General features: G+C 51.1%; 1 protein-coding gene across 1 annotated transcript; it reads left to right on the forward strand.

The window, feature by feature from the left end:
• Positions 1-1,100: 1,100 nt before the first annotated feature.
• On the forward strand, positions 1,101-19,141 carry ITPKC (inositol-trisphosphate 3-kinase C). Its single transcript, XM_006052045.4, has 7 exons — positions 1,101-2,749; positions 7,235-7,334; positions 9,865-10,078; positions 11,535-11,739; positions 13,951-14,052; positions 14,666-14,737; positions 17,690-19,141. Exons 1-7 carry the CDS (start codon positions 1,619-1,621, stop codon positions 17,891-17,893), a joined length of 2,028 nt encoding a protein of 675 aa, XP_006052107.1. The 5' UTR covers positions 1,101-1,618; the 3' UTR covers positions 17,894-19,141.
• The last annotated feature ends 191 nt before the right edge of the window (positions 19,142-19,332 follow it).

A 19,332-nucleotide genomic window follows, 5' to 3' on the forward strand; every position in this document is an offset into this window, starting at 1 on the left:
TCAGGGAACTTCTCTGCTGGTCCAATGGTTAAGACTCCTCACTTCCACTGCAGGGGGCGCTCGTTTTTTGATCCCTGGTTGCTATCTAAGATCCCACATGCCACTTGGTGTGGACCAAAAATAAATAAATAGGACAGTCAGGAAAGGCCTCATTGAGCAGACTTCATTTGAGTAAAAATCTGAAGGAGGTGAGGGAAGGAACTATTGAAATAGCTGAGGGAAGAATGTTTCAGGCAGAGGGAACAACCAGTTCAAAGTCCCTGCCATGGAAGAAAAATAGGAAAGAGGTTAGTGGCAGAGTGAATGAGGCAAAAAGGATAAGATGAGGTCTGGAGGTAAACAGAGCCAGCTCAGGTGTGCTACAAGGAATCACTCATGAGTCACTCAAGAGTTGGACACGACTGAGTGACTGAACTGAAGGTTCAAATCTATACAATTTATATGTATGATCCTTTAAAAATTTATTTTACCTCTTTGGCTGCACAGGATCTTAGTTGCAGCACACAGGATCTTCCAACTTCTTTGCATCACGTGAACTCATTAGTTGTGGCATGTGGGATCTAGTTCCCTGACCAGGGATCAAGCCTGAGTCCCCTAAATTGGGAAGGCAGAGTCTTGGCCACTGGACCACCAGCGAATTCTCAGATGTATGAGAATTCGCTGGTGGTCCAGTGCTTTGCCTTTCTGTGCCTCTGTTTCCTTGATGGTGCAACGGGGATGACGATGATCCCACTTTTTAAGATTTTTGGGATATATATATCATTATATATAATGATAAGTGCAGCTCCTGGGACAAAACAAGTACACAAATGTGTTATTTTAAGTAAATAATAAAATCCCCATAACAACCCTTTTTACAGATGGGGAAACTGAGGCTCAGAAGAGACAAGTCTGTTGGGAGAGGTCATCCTGGAAGTTAGTGTTGGAACCAGAATTTGGCCTTCAATTTCTTCCACTGCTCTGGGCCACAATTTCCCAGTTGGTAAAAGTAATTGGCTCCTGTGACACTGAACACACCTTTTTCCAAACAATAAAGTAACGTATCCTCATTTTACAGATGAGAAAACTGAGTTTGGGGCTCAGACAAGGGGTTGGGAGTGGAAGTCACTCCTTCTTGGGGACGCGGCTAGGAACTAGCAGAGGCGGGTCTCAACTGACGCAAATAGAATTCCCAGGTCTCTGAAAGTCCTTCCCGGCGCTGAGTGAAGAATGAAGGGGCTGCTGGACTCGTCGCAAGGGGTTACAGGGAGACTAAACTAGCCAGTCGAGGGTGTGGCGAGTTTGGACTAGTTGCGAGGGTGTATCGAGGGGTCTACTCGTCCGCGATCAAGACACCAGCGCCACAAACACGACCTGTCAGGGATTCACAGTCCACCCAGCCAAAGGAGGTGGGAGGAGCCAGATAAGGCCCGTCCCTTACATCACGTCCGGTGAGGCGGGGCTTCGGGGCTTTCCCCGGGATGGAGGAGGGAGTATCGGTTAACCCCTCCGTGGCTGGGCGGGCTGGAGCTCCGAGGGCCGGAACCCGCGAATTGGGGCTCCCCAGCCACACCCCTCGCGGGATTTAAAGGGACAGGAGGGGCTGGGCCCGGTCGAAGCCCGAACCTTGCGAACGGGCATGAGGCGCTGCCCGTGCCGGGGAAGCCTGAGCGAGGCGGAGGCCCAGGCGCTGCCGGCGGCAGCCCGCATGGGACTGGCGGCGCCGCGAGGGGGGCGGCGGCGGCAGCCAGGGCAGCAACGACCTGGGCCCGGAGCTGGGGGTCCGGTGGGGCGGCCGGAAGGGGGCGGGCCCCGGGCCCGAACCGAGGAGTCCAACCGCCACACCGAGCCCGAGAGGTCCAGCCTCGGGCTTGAGCCGGGGTCCGACGGACGGGCTGAGCCTGAAGCAGCTGGCCTCGGAGCGGAGACGGAGCGGCCCAACCCAACGACGGAGCCAGGCAAGTCCATTCTCAGGACACATCTAGGAGAGAGCAGCCACTGGTCAGAGCTGGAGACAGCCGGTGACTGGACAGAGACTGGGACAGATGGCTTTTGGGCTGATCCACACAGGACTGACCTCCAGTCTCAGCCCCAGAGGGCTAACCTCTGGGCACAGCCAGGGGTTGACGGGCCCTGGACAGAACTAGAAATATATGGGTCACAGACCCAGTCAGAGAGGGCCAAGCCCAGGGCCGATAACCTCTGCACCCAGAACAGGTCAAGCGTCCGGACCCAGCCAGAGGGGGTCCCTCTCTCAACAGAGCGGAGTGCTGACAGCTCTTGGAAACAACCGTTTACCGAGGGCTCCAGGACGCAAAAAGGTACCAAAGACTCCTGGACGGAGCTACACACTGATGGCTCCCAGATACAACAGGACACTGAAACAGCCTGGAAGCAGCTTGACCCCGGTGGTTTCCCAACACAAGATACCGATGGATTGTGGTCACAGCCCGGCACTGACGGACCCCAGACGGAGCCTAGGACAGACTGCCTTTTGGGGGAGCCCAACCAAGATGACTCATTAGAGGAACCAGAACACAGGGAGTTGGTGACTCACCTCTACTCTCACCTGGAGGGTAGCACCCTGACCCCTGTGCCCCGCCTCATTATCACTCCGGAGACCCCTGAGCCTGAGGCTCGACCAGGGGGACCCCCCTCCCAGCTTGAGGCGGGCAGTGGTGGCTTCTCCTCTGCCTCCTCTTTCGACGAGTCTGAGGATGACGTGGTGGCTGGGGGCGGAGGTGCCAGCGACCCCGAGGACAGGTCTGGGGTGAGTGGGACCCATCGCACCCTTGAGCCAGACCCCCACAGACCCCATAGCCCACCCCCCAACTGTCCCACCCCCGCCTTTCCTTTGAGAAGTTTCTCTAGAACTCCACCAGCAGTTTTATGTCCAGGAACCTCTTCCATCCACCAACCTCTTCCCTCTGACAGCAGGGTTCCTAGCTCTCCAGGCGCCCTCTTCATTCTCTCCTTTCCCCCGCCTCCAGTCCTGGGGTCTAAAATGGATGGCTGCTGGCCAACTTCATGGCACCCAGGAACCCCTAAAAGTTGCGTGAGTCCTGTGAGTATATACACATGCTTTTGCAGCAAGGGTCATAGACTTCAGTCTGTGACCGCCCCCCCAGCCCAGACTTTAAAGCATACTAGTTTAGGGAGACAGAAAGGGTGCACTTTCTACCCCACTCTGCTTAGTCTGGGGCCCGTAGTTGCCTTAAGGGATCATCAGCCTTCAACACCCCTAAGCTCATTCACTTCTGTAGGGAGCAAGCACCCAGTATTTTTTTTTTTTTATCATTCTCAAAGGGCTATGTGAACCCCAAACGCTAAGGGACCCCAGCCAAGGACTCTCCCATCTCCCCACTGCATTACCCCCAGATCCCTAGGGTGCTCCTGCAATCTCTTGTTTACATCCTCTATCCTCAGCTTGGGTGTGGTTCTCTGCTGGTGAATCAGGAGGGCTGGCAGGGCAGGTTCAGGGAGGGAGGGTCAGTGTAGGTATGAGAGCCTTCCATGGGTCAGTCTGCTGGACCCTCCCATTGTCCTGGGGCCCCTGGCTGGAGTCTGCCCTGAGCCCCACTCACCCCACATGCTTTGCTCTCTGAACATGCTCACACATGTGGCCGCAGGTGTAACAGATAGACCTGCCCCAGCCTGCCTGCACTGACCCTCTGGGGCTCTGTTGTTGCTGTTCCCTCTCCCTATTCCCTCACCTCCTTGGCATCTCAGAGCAGCTGAGCTGGAGTGAATGAAGGAAAAAAAAAAAAAAAAACTCTCTCAAAAAAAAAAAAAGAAAAGCAACAGCTCTCACTCACTTATGCCAAGCCCTGTGCCAGGCTCTTTTGTTGATTTATTTATTTTTTGGTTGCAGCTTGCTGCACAAGGGATTTAAGCTCCTCAATCAGGGATCAAACCTGCTCCCCTTGCATTGGGAGTGCAGAGTCCAAACCACTGGTCCGCCAGGGAAGTCCCTGTGCTGAACTCTTTGCTTGTATCAACTCATTTAAACTTCCCAGCAGCCCTATGAGGTAGATTCTATTATCTCCATTTTACAGATGAGGAGACTGAAGCAGAGACTCATCCAAAGTCACAGACCTTGGAAGACACCGATTCCAACTTTTACTGAACGCTAGGCACTTTTTCTAAGTGCTGTGTATGTATTAACTTGTTGAATCTTTATAACAGCACTGTAAGTTTGGGATTATTATCTCCATTTTACAGAGGAGACACTAAGGCCTAGAGAGGAGAGATCACTTGCTTAGAGTTGGCCTTGTCCAGTCGGAGCCTAGATTCTAACTCAGTTCTGACTGAGTTGAAAACCCAGGCATTTTCACCCCTATAATGTGTGGATCCATCCCTCCTCATCTGCCTTCCTCTGAGCCTTTCTGTCTTCAGTGTTTCCTCATCCTCTAGAATCTGTCTCCAGGGCCCAGCTGTGACTAATATTTGAAGGTGCCCAGCTCCAGAGTCTTCCATGGTTCCCCAGGGCTTTCCTGATAGCGACCAGGAGTTTGGTCCTGAGTTCAGAGCTTCCTGTCTCCAGGCTCCTTCCTCTGTTCAGCTTCCCTTCTCCCCTCCTGACCCCTTCTGCTGTTGCAACGGAGCCTAAGTACGTGCTGTTCCCCGAACACACTGCTGCCATCCTGCCTCCGATTGTTGCTCAAGCCATTCCCACCGCCCAGAATACCCCTCACTTCCTGCCCCCTTCGTTTTGAAATCCCATCTGACCTTAAAGACCCAGCTACTTTCTTCCTTTCCTCCCCTCTTCCTTCCTTCTCACGTGCATCCTCCTAATCAGGCAACAGACAGTCCCCGAGTCCCTGCTATGTGTTTGGCTCCATGTTGGCTTTGCCGGGAACACAGCAGTGACCCAGATCCTGCCTGCATGGAGCTCCCAGGTCACTGGGAGGAGACAGACCCATCACAGGCAGTAACAGCTCGGAGGGGTCAGGGCTGGGATGGGGGAAGCCCACCGGGTTGTGGGAGTCCAGAGAAGGTGACTGGCCAGACCTAGGGTATCAGAGAGGGCTTCCTGGACTGGGGCGGTGGGGAGCGGGGGACATGTGAGCTGAGGGCATGATGAAATCTGAGACAGCCCAGATTAACCATCAGATCTAAGAAAAAAGAGATAAAGAAGATACTGAATCTGCTTATGATTAAAAGAAAGAAAGAAAAACACATTCTCAGTCAACTTCCTTCAACCCAAACTATATTTTTGGAGCACTTATTCTGTGTCAGGCCATGACTGGGGACATGCTTGTAACCATGGCAACCTCAGTTCTGCTCAGTCAAGGCTTGTAATCTGGCAGGGCTGTGGTGGATAACCCCAGGGCAGTGGAGGCAAACCAGAGATGGAACCCCAACACTACACTGTGTGATTTAGGCAGGTGACTTCACCCCTCTGAGTCTGTTTCCACCCCTGTAATACAGTCAACAATCCTCCTGGGATGGTGTTTTTAGGATTAGGTGGGTTATGCCACACTGAGCCTTTGTCATTGTGCCTGGAATGTTCCAGGTGCTTAGTAAATATGAACCTTCATTCATCACCTCCTCTCCATGGCTGGCAGCTGGAGAGGGGAGGGAAGAACCTTCCCTGAGTCCTGCAGTCCAACTCCCTGGTCTGTGTTTGACCTTCCCACCATCCATTAGATGTCTGCTAGGTAACGGGGTTTTCAGGGTATAGGAGATAACATGACTTTGATCCTCAGTGGAGGGAGATGAGCCATGTAGGTTTTTTTCTCCGGACACAACTCATTTTCCCAATCCTTGCTAAGAGTTTGGTATGTGCTTGGAGCAGAGAAGGTATTTGTGTGTGTGTGTGCATGCACACTAGTGGTAAAGAACCCATCTGCCAATGCAGGAGACGTAAGAGATTCAAGTTTGGTTCCTGGGTCAGGAAGATCCCCTGGAGGGCATGGCAACCCGCTCCAGTATTCTTGCCTGGGAAATCTCATGGACAGAGGAGCCTGGTGGGCTACAGTCTACAGAGTCACACAGAGTCGCAGGACTGAAGCGACTTAGCACGCATGTGTGCATGCACGTGTGTGTGTGTGTACGCACATGGGTGTGTGTGTGCAGATGCTCTTGGTTGAGTCAACAGGATACAACTGAATCCTTGTTTTCTGTTGGCTTCTCTGTTTTATTTGCTGCCACCTTTTCTCTGCATCTATGTTTCGTTTTCTTTCTCTGTCATTACCCTGTCTCCCATTCTGTTTCTCTGTTTCTTTCTCTTCTAGTAACTCTGTGTCAGTGGGAAGAGGTCAGGATTGCTGAAGTAACAAACAGCGCCCAAACTTAGTGACTTGGAGCAATGAAGGATTTTTCTTCTCTTTAGGCTGTGCTGCCTGTGCGATCTTAGTTCCCTGAGCAGGGATTGAACATGGGCCCTCAGCAGTGATGGGTGAGGCGAGGGGCCCCTGCTCCATGCTGTCTTCACTCAGCTGCTGTTTCTCTTGCCACAGTGCCCTGCGCACCCCCCCCCCCCCTTCTTTAATAGGAAAGCAAACATTGGAGTCACTCACGGGCTTTAAGACTCCACCTAAAAGTGGCACTTCCACTCACATTTCATTGGCCAAAGCCAAGTTCGAGAGGGCAGGGGTATTCCTGGCAGGGAGACAGGCCTGAGGTCTTTGGTGAGCAGCTGTTACGGCCACCACAGTCTCTGTCTTTGTCCTGGTCATCACTTTGCCCCCGTCTCTATTTCTCTCTGTCTGTTGTTCCGCCTCTATCCATCAACTCCTTTGTCATTTTCCCTGGAAGATCTGACTTCATTCAGGAACAGCAGGCTTCCCCATTTTTGGTGTATGTATGTCGTGGAAAGATGTGGAGTGCGCTGGTGACTACAAAACCTAGCCTATCTTTACTTCATTGAGAAGGACAGAGAGACACATATACAAAGTGATCACACTGAGGGACTTCCCTGGTGGTCCAGTGGTTAAGACTCTGTGCTCCCGATATAGGGTTCGATCCCTGACTGGGGGAGATCCCTTATGCTGTGCAGCCAAAAAAAAAAGTGATGACACTGAGATAAATGGAAAGGGACTCTTCTCACCTTTGCTGAGGCTTTGGAGGGTGCTCATGATTACTAAAGTAAGTGAGCTTTGCTCACCCCAATGAGCTTAAGCCCAGCAATCCCAGGAAGCCCCAATGGCACTTGGAAAGACCCCAGGCTTGCCCCTTGGTTCCCTCTCAGGGCACTCGCCTCACCCTCCCTTCCTGGCCTCAACCCTGACCCCACCCTCTCTGCCCTACATAGAACAAGCCGTGGAAGAAGCTGAAGACAGTTCTGAAGTATTCGCCCTTTGTGGTCTCCTTCCGAAAACACTACCCTTGGGTCCAGCTGTCTGGACACTCTGGTGAGAGCGGGTGGGGAGAAGGGTGGCTGGGGGGCAGCCCGAGCTGGGCAGAGATGCCTGGGGGTGGGGAAGGAACCACTCTTTGTACTTTAGGTCCCCCATCTGTAAAATGGGCTAAGTGGCAGTCTCCAGCTCCTGGAGCTGTTGCGGCGCATGCTTAGGCTGGGCCGGGCTATTCGTACCTCAGGGTGGAGGGCTGTGTCCTGTTAGAATGGTGTCAGGGTGGTGGGGGGCAAACCTTTGACCATGGAGACAGAGGGGCCTGAGCTTGAATCCGAGTTCTGCTCTTTATTTGTGGATGGCCCTGGGCAAGTTACTTTCCCTCACTGGGGCCCTACCCCTCCTAAATGGCAGCTACCAGTCCCCGTCCCCATCCTGTGTCTGGAGCAGAGTAGGCCCCCAGGAAACAACAGCTATGGGGCTTCCCTGTTGGCTCAGTGGTAAGGAACCTGCCTGCTGATGCAAAAGATGGGGATTCGATTCCTGGGTGGGAAAGATCCTTTGGAGAAGGAAATAGCAAGCCATTTCAGTATTCTTGCCTGGGAAATCCCATGGACAGAGGAGCCTGGCAGGCTACAGTCCATGGGGTCGAAAAGAGTTGGACTCAATTTAGTGGCTAAACAACAACAAACAACAGCTTTAATGTTTTTTCCCCCCCAGGACCTAGCATGGTGTCTTAAGCACATAGTAGCATGAGGCCAAGCATTTAGCATTTTTGGTCAAGGGCCAGATAATAAATATAAAGTACTCAACTCTGTTTTTGCAACATATAAGCAGACATAGATAATGTGTTCCAATAAAGCTTTTTTTTTTCCTTTTTACAAAAACTGGCAGTGGGCTAGACTAGACAAATTGTTCCTATGAGCAAAGGGAAGGGAACTTATCTTCCTGTTCATCCTGAGATCTGAGTCAGAGAAAGGCAAAGTCCCCCCGCCCCCCACCCCAAAACTGTCAACACAGGCCTGCCTCTGTATGTATCCTAGTTACTATTGCTGAGTTAAAAAAAACGGAAAACAGAACATTCAAAACTTAGTGGTTAAAAAAAAAAAAAACAACTTAGTGGAATAGAACAACCATATTATTACACTCATAAGTTTTGGGTCAGGAATTCAGACAGAGCATAGCCAGGATGGCTTATTGCTGCGTCATGATACCTGGAAATTCAGCTAGGACAGTCGAAGGCTGCAGGCTGGAAACCTTTGGAGATTCATTCATTCACACACCAGGCAGTTGATGCTGGCTGTTGGCTGGTTCTCCGCTGGGGCTGCCAGCTGGAAAGCCCATGTGTGACTTCTCAGTGTGGCTGCTTGGGCTTCTTCACAGTATGGTGGCCTCAGCAGTCACATTTCTTACTTGGTAGCTCAGGACGGAAAGGCAAGGGTCTGTGATAACAAAGTAGAGGCTGTGTCTCAGACTCTGAAGTCAGTGTTGCTTCTGCCATAAGAAGCAAGATTCTGTCAGAATCAAGGGGAAAAGAATTAAAGAATTAGATTCCACTTCTTGATTGGAGTGGCAAAATTCTAGAAGAGCGTGTGGACATGAGCTACTCTTTAGTCATCATATATATATGATGAAAACAAAACAAATGCCCCAGGAGAAGGGTTCGTGATTACTGTTACAGACATTTTGGAAAATATAATCTGAAAATACTATCTGTCATTCTAATCTACACTATCTGCACGGCCCAGGAAATGCCAGATTTGTGAATTAACAAGGTCCGTTTTGTTAGTGCTCTGGGACTCCAGGCTGAAGCAAATGCATATCTGCTCTGGAGAGTCATGCTCTTGACTCAGCTGTCACAAAAGTTCTCACTGCTGATCGTGAGCTCATAATCCAAAATTACAAAACAAATGAGAACATAGTGTGCTGGGAATCTGACTCTGTTTAAACAAAAATGCAGAACTAGGCCCTTCCTTCACCAACTCTGGCCAAATTTTTTTTTTAATTGAAGGATAATTGCTTTACCATATTTTGTGGTTTTCTGTCAAACATTAACAAGAATCAGCCATAGGTACACCCATGTCCCCTCCCTCCCAAAACTCCCATCTCCCTACCCATTCCACCCTTTTAGATTGTCACAGAGCACCTGTTTGAGTTCCCTGAATCCTACAGCAAATTCCCATTGGCTATGGGAACTGGCTATTCTCATTTACATATGGTATTGTAAGTTTCCATGTTACTCTCTGGATACATCTCACCCTCTCCCCTCCCCCCATGTCCATAGGTCCATTCTCTATGTCTGTTTCTCCATTGCCTTCCTGAAAATAAATCCATCTTTTTAGATTCCATATGCATGCATCAGTATACAATATTTATACTTCTCTTTCTGACTTACTTCAATATAATAGGCTCTAGGTTCATCCACCTCATTAGAATTGATTCAAATACATTCCCCTGGCCAAGATTTTGAGAGCTGCAGGGAGGGAAAGTATTGCAGATGGGTCAGGCAAGATGATGGTGGCCAGGATCTGAGACACACGGGGAAGTGGCTTATTCAGTTTCTGACCCTCTTGTTGATGGCTGCTCACAGGGAACTTTCAGGCAGGAGAAGATGGTTGGATTCTGAAGCGTTTCTGTCAGTATGAGCAGCGCAGCCTGGAGCAGCTGATGCGTGACCCCCTGCGGCCTTTTGTGCCAGCCTACTATGGCGTAGTGCAGCGGGATGGCCAGACCTTTAACCAGATGGAAGATCTCCTGGCAGACTTTGAGAACCCCTCCATCATGGACTGCAAGATGGGCAGCAGGTAGGTTCAGGGGCAGCCATGGGGCAGAGGCAAAGGGTTGAGTGGACGTTTTTGAGAATAGCACCAAACCGATCTTCTTCTTTTTAAACAATACTTAATTATTTATTTCGCTGTACCAGGTCCAGCTTGTGGCATGTGGGATCTTTAGTTGTGGCATGTGGGATTTAGTTCCCTAACCAGGGATCAAACTGGGCCCCCAGCACTGGGAGCACAGAATCTTATCCACTGGACCACCAGGGAAGTCTAAGCCAATCTTCAAAGTGGTTGTACTAGCATCCTTCCCCAGCAGCAGTGTATGAGAGTTCCAGTTGTTCTATCTTGTCAATGCTTTGTATTACCTGTTTTACTACTTTTAGCTATCTTGGTGGGTATCTCTTTATTGTTTTAATTTCTATTTCTCTGATGACCAAAGAAATTAAGCATTGATTAGCCATTTGGATATCCTCTTTTGAAAACTGCCCATTTTACTATTTCGTTTTGCTCATTTTTTGACTGGACTGTCTTATTGTTATAAAGATTTGTAATTCTTTATATATTTTGGATACACGTCCCTTGCTGGAGATACAAACACACACACACACACACACACACACACCATTCTGTCTCTCTCCAGGTCTCCCATTTCACTCTCATCATGTCTTTTGATAAACAGAAGTACTTTTAATGTAGTACAGTTTATCAATTTATTTCATTATGGTTAGTAGCTTTTAAAGAAATCTGCCTACTTTAAGATCACAATGATCTCTTGTGTTTTCTTCTACAGGTTTTTTTTTTTTTTTTAATTATTTACTTATTTTTGACTGTGCTGGGTCTTTGTTGCCATGAGGGCTTTTCTCTAGTTGCAGCGAGTAGGGGCTACTCTCCAGTTGTGGTGCACAGGCTTCCCATTGCAGTGGCTTCTCTTTGTTGCAGAGCATGCGCTCTAGGGTGTGCAGGCTCAGTAGCAGTTATGGTTCCTGGGCTCTAGAGCACAGGTTCAATAGTTGTGGCATATGGGCTTAGTTGCTCTGTGGCATGTGGGATCTTCCTGGACCAGGGATCAAACCTGTGTCTCCTGCATTGGCAGACAGATTCTTTACCACTGAGGTACCAGGGAAACCCCTACAAGCTTTGTTTTAACTTTCACATTTAGATCTGCAATCCATCTAGATGTAATTTTTATATATGGTGTGAGGCAGGGATCGAGGTTCATTTTCCCTTTCTGTATGGATATCCTGTTGACCCAGTATCATTGACTGAAAAGACTGCTCCTTCCCCATTGAATTGCAGTGCCTTCCTTGTCATAAATCAGGTGAATGTACTTGTGTGTCTGTTTGTGGACTCTGTCCCAGTTCATTGATCTATTTGTCTATTCTTGTGCCATACTATAGTTTTATAACACTCCTTGATATCAGGGAGTAAAAGTCCTCCAGCTTTGTTCTTCATAGTTTCCCTTGTTACAACCTTTGTGTCCCAGGACCTACCTGGAGGAGGAGCTGGTGAAGGCGCGAGAACGGCCCCGGCCCCGGAAGGACATGTATGAGAAGATGGTGGCTGTGGACCCCGGGGCCCCCACCCCCGAGGAGCATGCCCAGTGTGCGGTCACCAAGCCCCGCTACATGCAGTGGAGGGAGACCGTGAGCTCAACCTCCACCCTGGGCTTCCGGATCGAGGGCATCAAGGTGAGGCCCAGGAGCTGATGGCCTGTTTCCAGAGGGCTAAGAGCTAGGTCTGAGACAGAGTAACAGAAAAACCAACCAACTAGGGTGTCAGAAAAAACTGGAAAGATGCCAGATTTGGAGAGCAAGCCGGAGACTGCAAAGGATGGAAAAACAGGCTGGGAGAGGTCCGCTTCCCTGTTCCTGCCATGTCTGCCACAGACCAAGTTTTGTTTACCCACCTGCCTGAAAGTCTCTTGATTCCACCTTCTTGCCCCCTCCCCAAGGCCCTGTCTGAGTCCAGCCCCATCTTCTCCTACCCCAGCTGCCCTGGGCTCCCAGATGCTGGACCCACCCACTCTGATCCATCATCTGACACAGCAGCTGGATGGGCTTTTTCCTTCTTATGCAGAAAAGTTTTCTCTTTTTTCTTCTTCTTCTTTTTTTGGTAAATTAAATCTAATTGTGTGAATAGCTATCCACCACAGTTTGAAAGTCAAAATAATGTAAAGGAAATCTCTCTCCCAACCCTGTTGCTCTCCTTCCTGTTCTGTGCCCCCACCCCCCCAATGCCACACCTCCTCGTGGGGAACCACTTGATCAGTTACTTATATTTCTTCCTGTATATACAAACAAATGCAGCCTACATTTTCCTCTTTCTTACAAAAGATGGCATGGTCCTGGAGAGTTTTCCTTATCATTGCAGAGAGAGAGAGATTTTCCTCCCCCTCTCCTTCTTTCCTTCCTTTCTTTTCCCTCTGTATTAGCTCTCTGTGGGTGTGCCACAAGCCCCAGTAGATGGCACAGTGAAGTACTCATTTCTTTGAAAGAGTCCTCCTGTCTCCTGCCACAGGCCCTCTGCACTTGCTGTTTCCTGTGCCAGGACTGCTCTTCCCCCTTCCCCTGGTTGACTGACTCTCAGTTATTTCCCAGTCTCCTTCCAAATTCCACTTCCTCTGGGAAGCCCACCTTGATTTCTGTCCTACTAGTTCAGGGCCTCTCTTTACCTCCTTCTAACTTCCCACACTCCCGTATCTTATCTCCCTTTATGATGATCTTATTCAGTATCTGCCTCCCTCATCTGATTACACCTGTGCTGTTACCTCTGTGTTACCATTGCCCACAGGGCACCTGGCATAGCCTGGCAGGATGACTCAGGGGGCCCTTTGTACCTCTCTCTCAGACATAACAAATAACATTAGTCTCCTTTATTTTACTGCTTCTCTGCCTTTTGACTAAGATCAAGTGTAGTATGGGAGCTTCTCAGATGGCCCAGTGGTAAAGAATCTGCCTGCCAATGCAGGAGATGCAAGAGACGCAGGTTTGATCCTTGGGTAGGGAAGATCCCCTAGAGTTGTTGAGTCACTAAGTCATGTCCGACTCTTTGTGACCCTGTGGACTGCAGCACTCTAGGCTTTCCTCTCCTTCGCCATCTTCCAGAGCTTGCTTAAACTCATGTCCATTGAGTTGGTGATGCCATCCAACCATCTCATCCTCTGTCGCCCCCTTCTTCTGTCCTCAATCTTTCTCAGCATCAGGGTCTTTTCCAATGAGTTGACTCTTCACTTTAGGTGGCCACAGTATTGGACCTTCAGCTTCAGTATCAGTCCTTCCTAACGAATATTCAGGGTTGATTTCCTTTAGGATTGACTAGTTTGAGCTCCTTGAAGTCCAAGGGACTCTCAAGAGTTTTCTCTAGCACCACAATTCGAAAGCATCTCCAGTATTCTTGCCTGAAAAATTCCATGAACAGAGGAGCCTGACAGGCTACAGTCCACAGGGTCGCAAAGAGTCAGACATGACTGAGCACTTTATTGAATGGTGCCCAGCACTGTGCTATGGATCCTACACACTCAGGCTCTCCTAATTCTTACACCAGCTTTAGGAGATGGATATTAACACAATCCCATTTTCCAGATGAGGAAATCAAGGTTGAGGCAGGTGAAGTGACTTGCTCAAGGCCACCGAGTTAGGAAGTATCAGAGCCATGATTCAAAGCCAGATCCAAAGCTCTCCAAAGCCCACTTGGCTAGACCGGTTCAACCAGGGGGTTCAAGGTCAGACCTGAAGGACTGGTTGCTCAGGAGTATGACCTGGGGCTGAGTATGACCAGGTGGGCTGGCTTCCCCTGAACAGCAAGTAAGCCTGGAGGCAGGTAGTTGCCCCCCAGAGGTATCTGAGGCTGCTTGGTGTTGGGTGTGGGAAGGAAAAGCCATGACACCCCTCGTCTTACAGAAAGCCGATGGGACCTGCAACACTAACTTCAAGAAGACGCAGAAGCTGGAGCAGGTGACAAAGGTGCTGGAGGATTTTGTGGACGGGAACCACACAATCCTGGTGAGTGGGACACCCATGCCCCCAGATTTAGAAGCGTAGGACCGCCACATCCTTGTTCCTCCCATGTTAACCATCGTTTGCTTCAGCTGACACTGGGCTGGCATTGCTTACTGTCTTGTCAGGGTTGGCAGGTCCAGGAGTGCCCTGCTGTCATGTCTGGTGGCTGCCTCACTGTCTCAGCTCCTGGCTTGATCGCCCAGCAGGCTGGCCTGGGCTTGTTCTCACAGTGGAAGCAGCAGGCCAAGAGAGCAAGTGAAAAAGCAAGGTCTCTCAATGACTGAGCTCAGAATGGCCACCTTCATTCCTACAAGGTTCTATTGACCAAAGCAACTCATACGATCAAGCCTAGATTATAAGGGAAAGAGTCTGCCTCTTGGTAGGAAAAGCTGCTAGGAATTGTGGGCATTCATGTAATCTACCAGCTACACTCTTGTCTGTGCCATCCTGATGCCTCCAATCCTGGTCCCCTTCCCATTTCCCCATGGCTCCTCTTATCCAATCCTGGCTGGGGTCTGCCCACTCCTTTGGGGGGAATGAGATGGAGTCAGATCTTAAGGTGGGTAAGGACCCACAAAGTCCATGAACTAACCAAGAAATCTTCCCTCTCACCCAGAGAAAGTACGTGGCACGCCTAGAAGAACTTCGTGAAGCTCTGGAAAGCTCCCCTTTCTTCAGGACCCACGAGGTGCGAGCCCCAGCTGCCATGGGAACAGAGGGCCCTGTGTGTGTCGGGGGGTGTCTGGGTCCAGGTGGCCTCAGGAGAAACCACTGACAGAGTCACCTGCCAAAGCTATAAAAGGAGACCCTGAGGGAATTCCCTGGCAGTTCAGTGGTGAGGACTCTCACTGACCAGAGTCTGGGTTCAACCCCTAGTCGGGGAACTAAGATCCCACAAGCCTTATGGCATGGCAAAAAAAAAAGAGGCCCCTCCCCCAGGTTTGGGAGTTTGCTTCTTTAGGGTAAGCAGCATCAGGAATTTCAGGGAGGGGGACAGTTAGGAGCATGGACGGCAGGCAGACAGCTTGGGATGAAGGCTGGTCCTGCCATGTGACCCTGGACATGTGGCCTACCCCCTTGGGCCTTGGTTTCTTCGTGGTAGAGGAAGGGAAAATAGTACCTTCCTTATGGAGCTGCTGAGGTGGACCTGAGCGAATATAGAGTGCTGTTCAGAGTGCAGAAGAGCTCCCAGCTCTTGTGATGATTTTGTAGCCATAATTATTACTTAAAATAATTTTTCTTTATTTTTGGCTGTATCAGGCCTTAGCTGTGGCATGCGAGATCTTTGTTGTGGTGCTCAGGCTTAGTTGCTCTGTGGCATGTGGAATCTTAGTTCCCCGACCATGGATTGAACCTAAGTTCCCTGCATTGGAAGGCAGGTTCTTTTCTCTTTGAAGAAGATAATTTTATTTATTTTTTATCTTTGGCTGCACTGGGACTCTAGCTGTGGAGAGCAGGGGCTACTCTCTAGTTGCGGTGCAAGGGTTTCTCACTGCAGTGGCCTCTCGTTGCGGAGCGTGGGCTCTAGGGCATGTGGGCTCAGTCATTACAGTTCCTGGGCTCTAGTGCACAGGCTCAATCGTTGTTGCACACGCATGGGCTTAGTTGCTTCACTGCACGTGGGATCTGGAATGTGGATTCTTAACCACTGCATCACCAGGGAATTCTCCATAGCTACGTACAGTTATTGTTCCCTGTATTCCTCCTTTGGCAGCTCTCCCCCTCCCCTTTCCCGCCCTTTCACAGTCTATCTCTTTGGAAGCCGTCACCTCTCTGGGGCTGTCTCAGGAAGTCTGTGGTGACGTCACCAGGTGTATCTCCACGCTCTTCCATCTCTCTCTTCCAAGTCCCTCTCTCCTCTTTTTCCTGTTAGCACTGACTGCCAAAAGAGCCACATCTGGGAGTCAGGCGGGCCCATGTTTGAACCCCAGCTGCCTGGGCAGTGGCTCTGCAGGCCTGTCTCCTGACCCGTAGGACAGGGCACCAGGAGCACCTGGCTCCTGGGTGTAGTGAAGGTTAAGTGGATTAACTTAGGTGAAGCCCAGCCCACAGGAAACCCTCAGAGTGTGCCAGTTTTCACTGTCACATGTCATCACTGACTGTCACCCTCATCACCATCACTGCCTTCGAGCTTCACAATGTGAGGCACAAAGAGGAGGCTTGGGGACTCTGTCTCCTCTATCCTTGTGTTTGGTTTCACCTGCCTTGTGACTGAATCTGAAAAAAAAACAAGTTGCCAAGATTTAAAACCTGAGACTTCACACCAAAATCGGGATTTCTAGTTTCCTTTGGACCACAGGAGACTTGGCAGTCCTGGGCTCCTCCCCATGTGCCAACAGCCATCCAGAACTGGGCGGCGGTGCCTCTCCTGGCAGCCACCTGCTCAGCTGCCCCGTCACCTGCGTTCTCTGGAAGAACTGAGGTTTGAAACCCAACTAGCAAAAGGGAGGGGCTTGCAAACCTGTAGTTAGACAAGAGGAAGGACTATGTTGCTAATTTAAAAAAAAAAAAAGTTTTATTTATTTATTTTTGGCTGTGCTGGGTCTTCACTGCTGCTGCTCGAGCTTTCTCTAGTTGCAGAAAGCGGGGGCTACCCTTGGTTGCGGTGTGCAGGCTTCTCATTGCGGTGGCTTCTCTTGTTGCAGAGCACAGGCTCTAGGGCGCGCGTGTTTCAGGGGTTGTAGTTCCCGGGCTCTAGGGCACAGGCTCAATAGTTGCGGCGCACCGGCTTAGTTGGTCTGCAGCATGTGAGATCTTCCTGGACCTGGGATCGAACCCATGTTTCCTGCATTGGCAGGCAGATTCTTTACCACTTAGTCACCAGGGAAGCCCTGTATTTCTAATTTAAAAAGAAAAAAACAGCCCAGTATCTCCCTAGGGCGGTGTGCCCAGCTCCACAAGGCAGGTTGTGAGCTGTGGAACATGGAATGCCACAATGATCCCAAGGAGGGAGGTCATCCCCATTCTACAGATGAGGAAACTGAGCCTGGAAAAAAGGAAGCCACTTGCCTCGGGTCACCAGTAGCAATTCCCTGGGGCTGAGTAGCTGCTGCCCCTTACCATGAGGAGGCATTATCCACACCCTCAGTCCCCACCAGGCTCCTTTGACCCATTTAGGATCTTGCAGGCATTGGATTTTGTACCCCAGTTTGAAAAGGGGTAACAGTTAACACTGTTTTACATTAAAAACTTTTTTATTTCAGCTGTCAGGTCTTAGTTACAGCTCTCAGGCTTCTCTAGTCACTGGCTTCTTTCTAGTTGCAGTGTGCAGGCCTGAGTTGCAGCACTCAGGCTTAGTTGCCCAAGTCCTTGTCTGCTGCATTGCAACGCGGATTCTTAACCACTGGACCACCAGGGAAATCCCTATTTTGTATTTGTTTATACAGGCAAGTCTTTTAAGAGCTTTATGTGGATTACTTCCTATAAATAACATGCATAGCAGTCTTCGAGGTAAATGGTAAGCAGAGTTGAAAGTCCCCTCCCCAGGGCCATGCAGCTTGTAAGTGGCAGAGCTGGGGCTTGAACCCAGGCAGCCTGACTCCAAAGTCCATGCTATCAGCCACCCTCTCAGCTGTCTGCTGGGGCAGGGACCTTAGCCATGCCTGCCCCTCCCTTTAACCTCCTGCCTCTCCCTCTGCAGGTGGTAGGCAGTTCCCTCCTCTTTGTGCACGACCACACCGGCCTGGCCAAGGTCTGGATGATTGACTTCGGCAAGACCGTGGCCCTGCCTGACCACCAGACACTCAGCCACAGGCTGCCCTGGGCTGAAGGCAATCGCGAGGACGGCTACCTCTGGGGCCTGGACAACATGATCTGCCTGCTCCAGGGCCTGGCCCAGAGCTGACCTGCTCATCCACAACCAGGTTCATTTATTGGATAGCGCCCATCTGGCTGGAGGGGCCCCGAGATGTGAGGGGGCCTGAGGTTGGCCACAGGGGAGCTGAAGTCCAGGGATAGGAGAGGTTGCATCGCACACCATGCAGGACCAGCATGGAAGATCCGAAGGGCCTTGGAGATAGGGGTGAGGGCCCGCCCCACCCTTTGACCAGATGGGAGGTTGTTAAGAACCGGAGAGGCAGTGTGACCTGGCTGGGGCCCGCAGTTAGTCACAACCAGACTGGGCCCCTGACCAGCCAGGAGGGGATGCAGAGGCCGCAGCTAAACCACGCGCCCTGAAAGAACGAAGTGCACATGCTTGCACGGTACAGGCGTGACCTTGGGCCTGTCACCACATGAGTGACTGTAACCACGGCCCCTCCCTCTGCGGGCTGGCTGCTGGCGGGGCCGGGAGAGCCAGACCTCATTAGTGAACAAACGCAGCAGCTCTCCTCCCACCCAGCAGTTATACCCCCACTCTTCATCTGGGGGCCACCTAGGCTGGCAGAGGCTCTGAGGGTGTGGCGCTGTGGGTTGGGCCTGAGGGCTGACACCGCTGGGCAGGGCTCGGTTCACCCTGTCCTACCCACCCCTGGCCCCATGGGCTCCTTCCCTGCTCCCTGGAGAACTGCTGACCCCCTGGCGACCGAAACCACAGCCACATCCCGTGCCGCCACTGTGACAGCACCATCTCAACCCTCAGGCACCAGCCTCAGCTGGGGACTTCCTCCTCCTGCCCTCTTCTGTCTCCTTCCTCCTAGAGGGCTGCGGTCACGGCAAGGGCTTTCAGACGCCAGGCAGACTTGGGCCTGGCTCGGGACCCAGCTACTTTCCTCGGGAGCGCCCCTTCTCCGGCCTCTGCTGGGAAGATGCCCTGCTTGGTTGGGCCTGAGGTGCAGGGTGGGTGGGGATGGCAACCTGGTCCAAACCAAAAGACCCCAGCACCCTGAGGCGTGGGTGGAGCCCCTCTGTCCTGCTCCTAACTTTGGGTTCCTGGCCCACCAGGCTGGGCTGGGGGAAGAGAGGCGCCCCCTCCCCCTTAGCCAAAGCTCTGGCGTGGTCTTCCAGGCTGAGGGTTGCTCCTTTTCTACTGTCTTTATACTTATTTATACAAGAGAGGTAGTCGTTTGATGGGGCCACACTGGGGATCAGGAGGCAACATCGCTTCACTGCCTTCCCCTTGTGACGACACCCCAATAAACACATTCGTAGTCCATTTTGTGGAGTCTTTTTTTTTACATCTGAAGCTTATGGGCTCAAAGCTCATAATTTGAGCATTAGCGCTGCATGAGGTGAGGGGATGACGACAGGTCTGGGGTAGAAGTGGGCTCAGAGCTGGTGGTTCACTGGCTTCACTGAGTTGCTCTTCTTGTGCCTGGCCCGCCCCGACCCCATCTGTCTAGGTGC

The sequence above is a fragment of the Bubalus bubalis genome, chromosome 18, assembly GCF_019923935.1.
Source record: "Bubalus bubalis isolate 160015118507 breed Murrah chromosome 18, NDDB_SH_1, whole genome shotgun sequence".
NCBI lineage: Eukaryota > Metazoa > Chordata > Mammalia > Artiodactyla > Bovidae > Bubalus > Bubalus bubalis.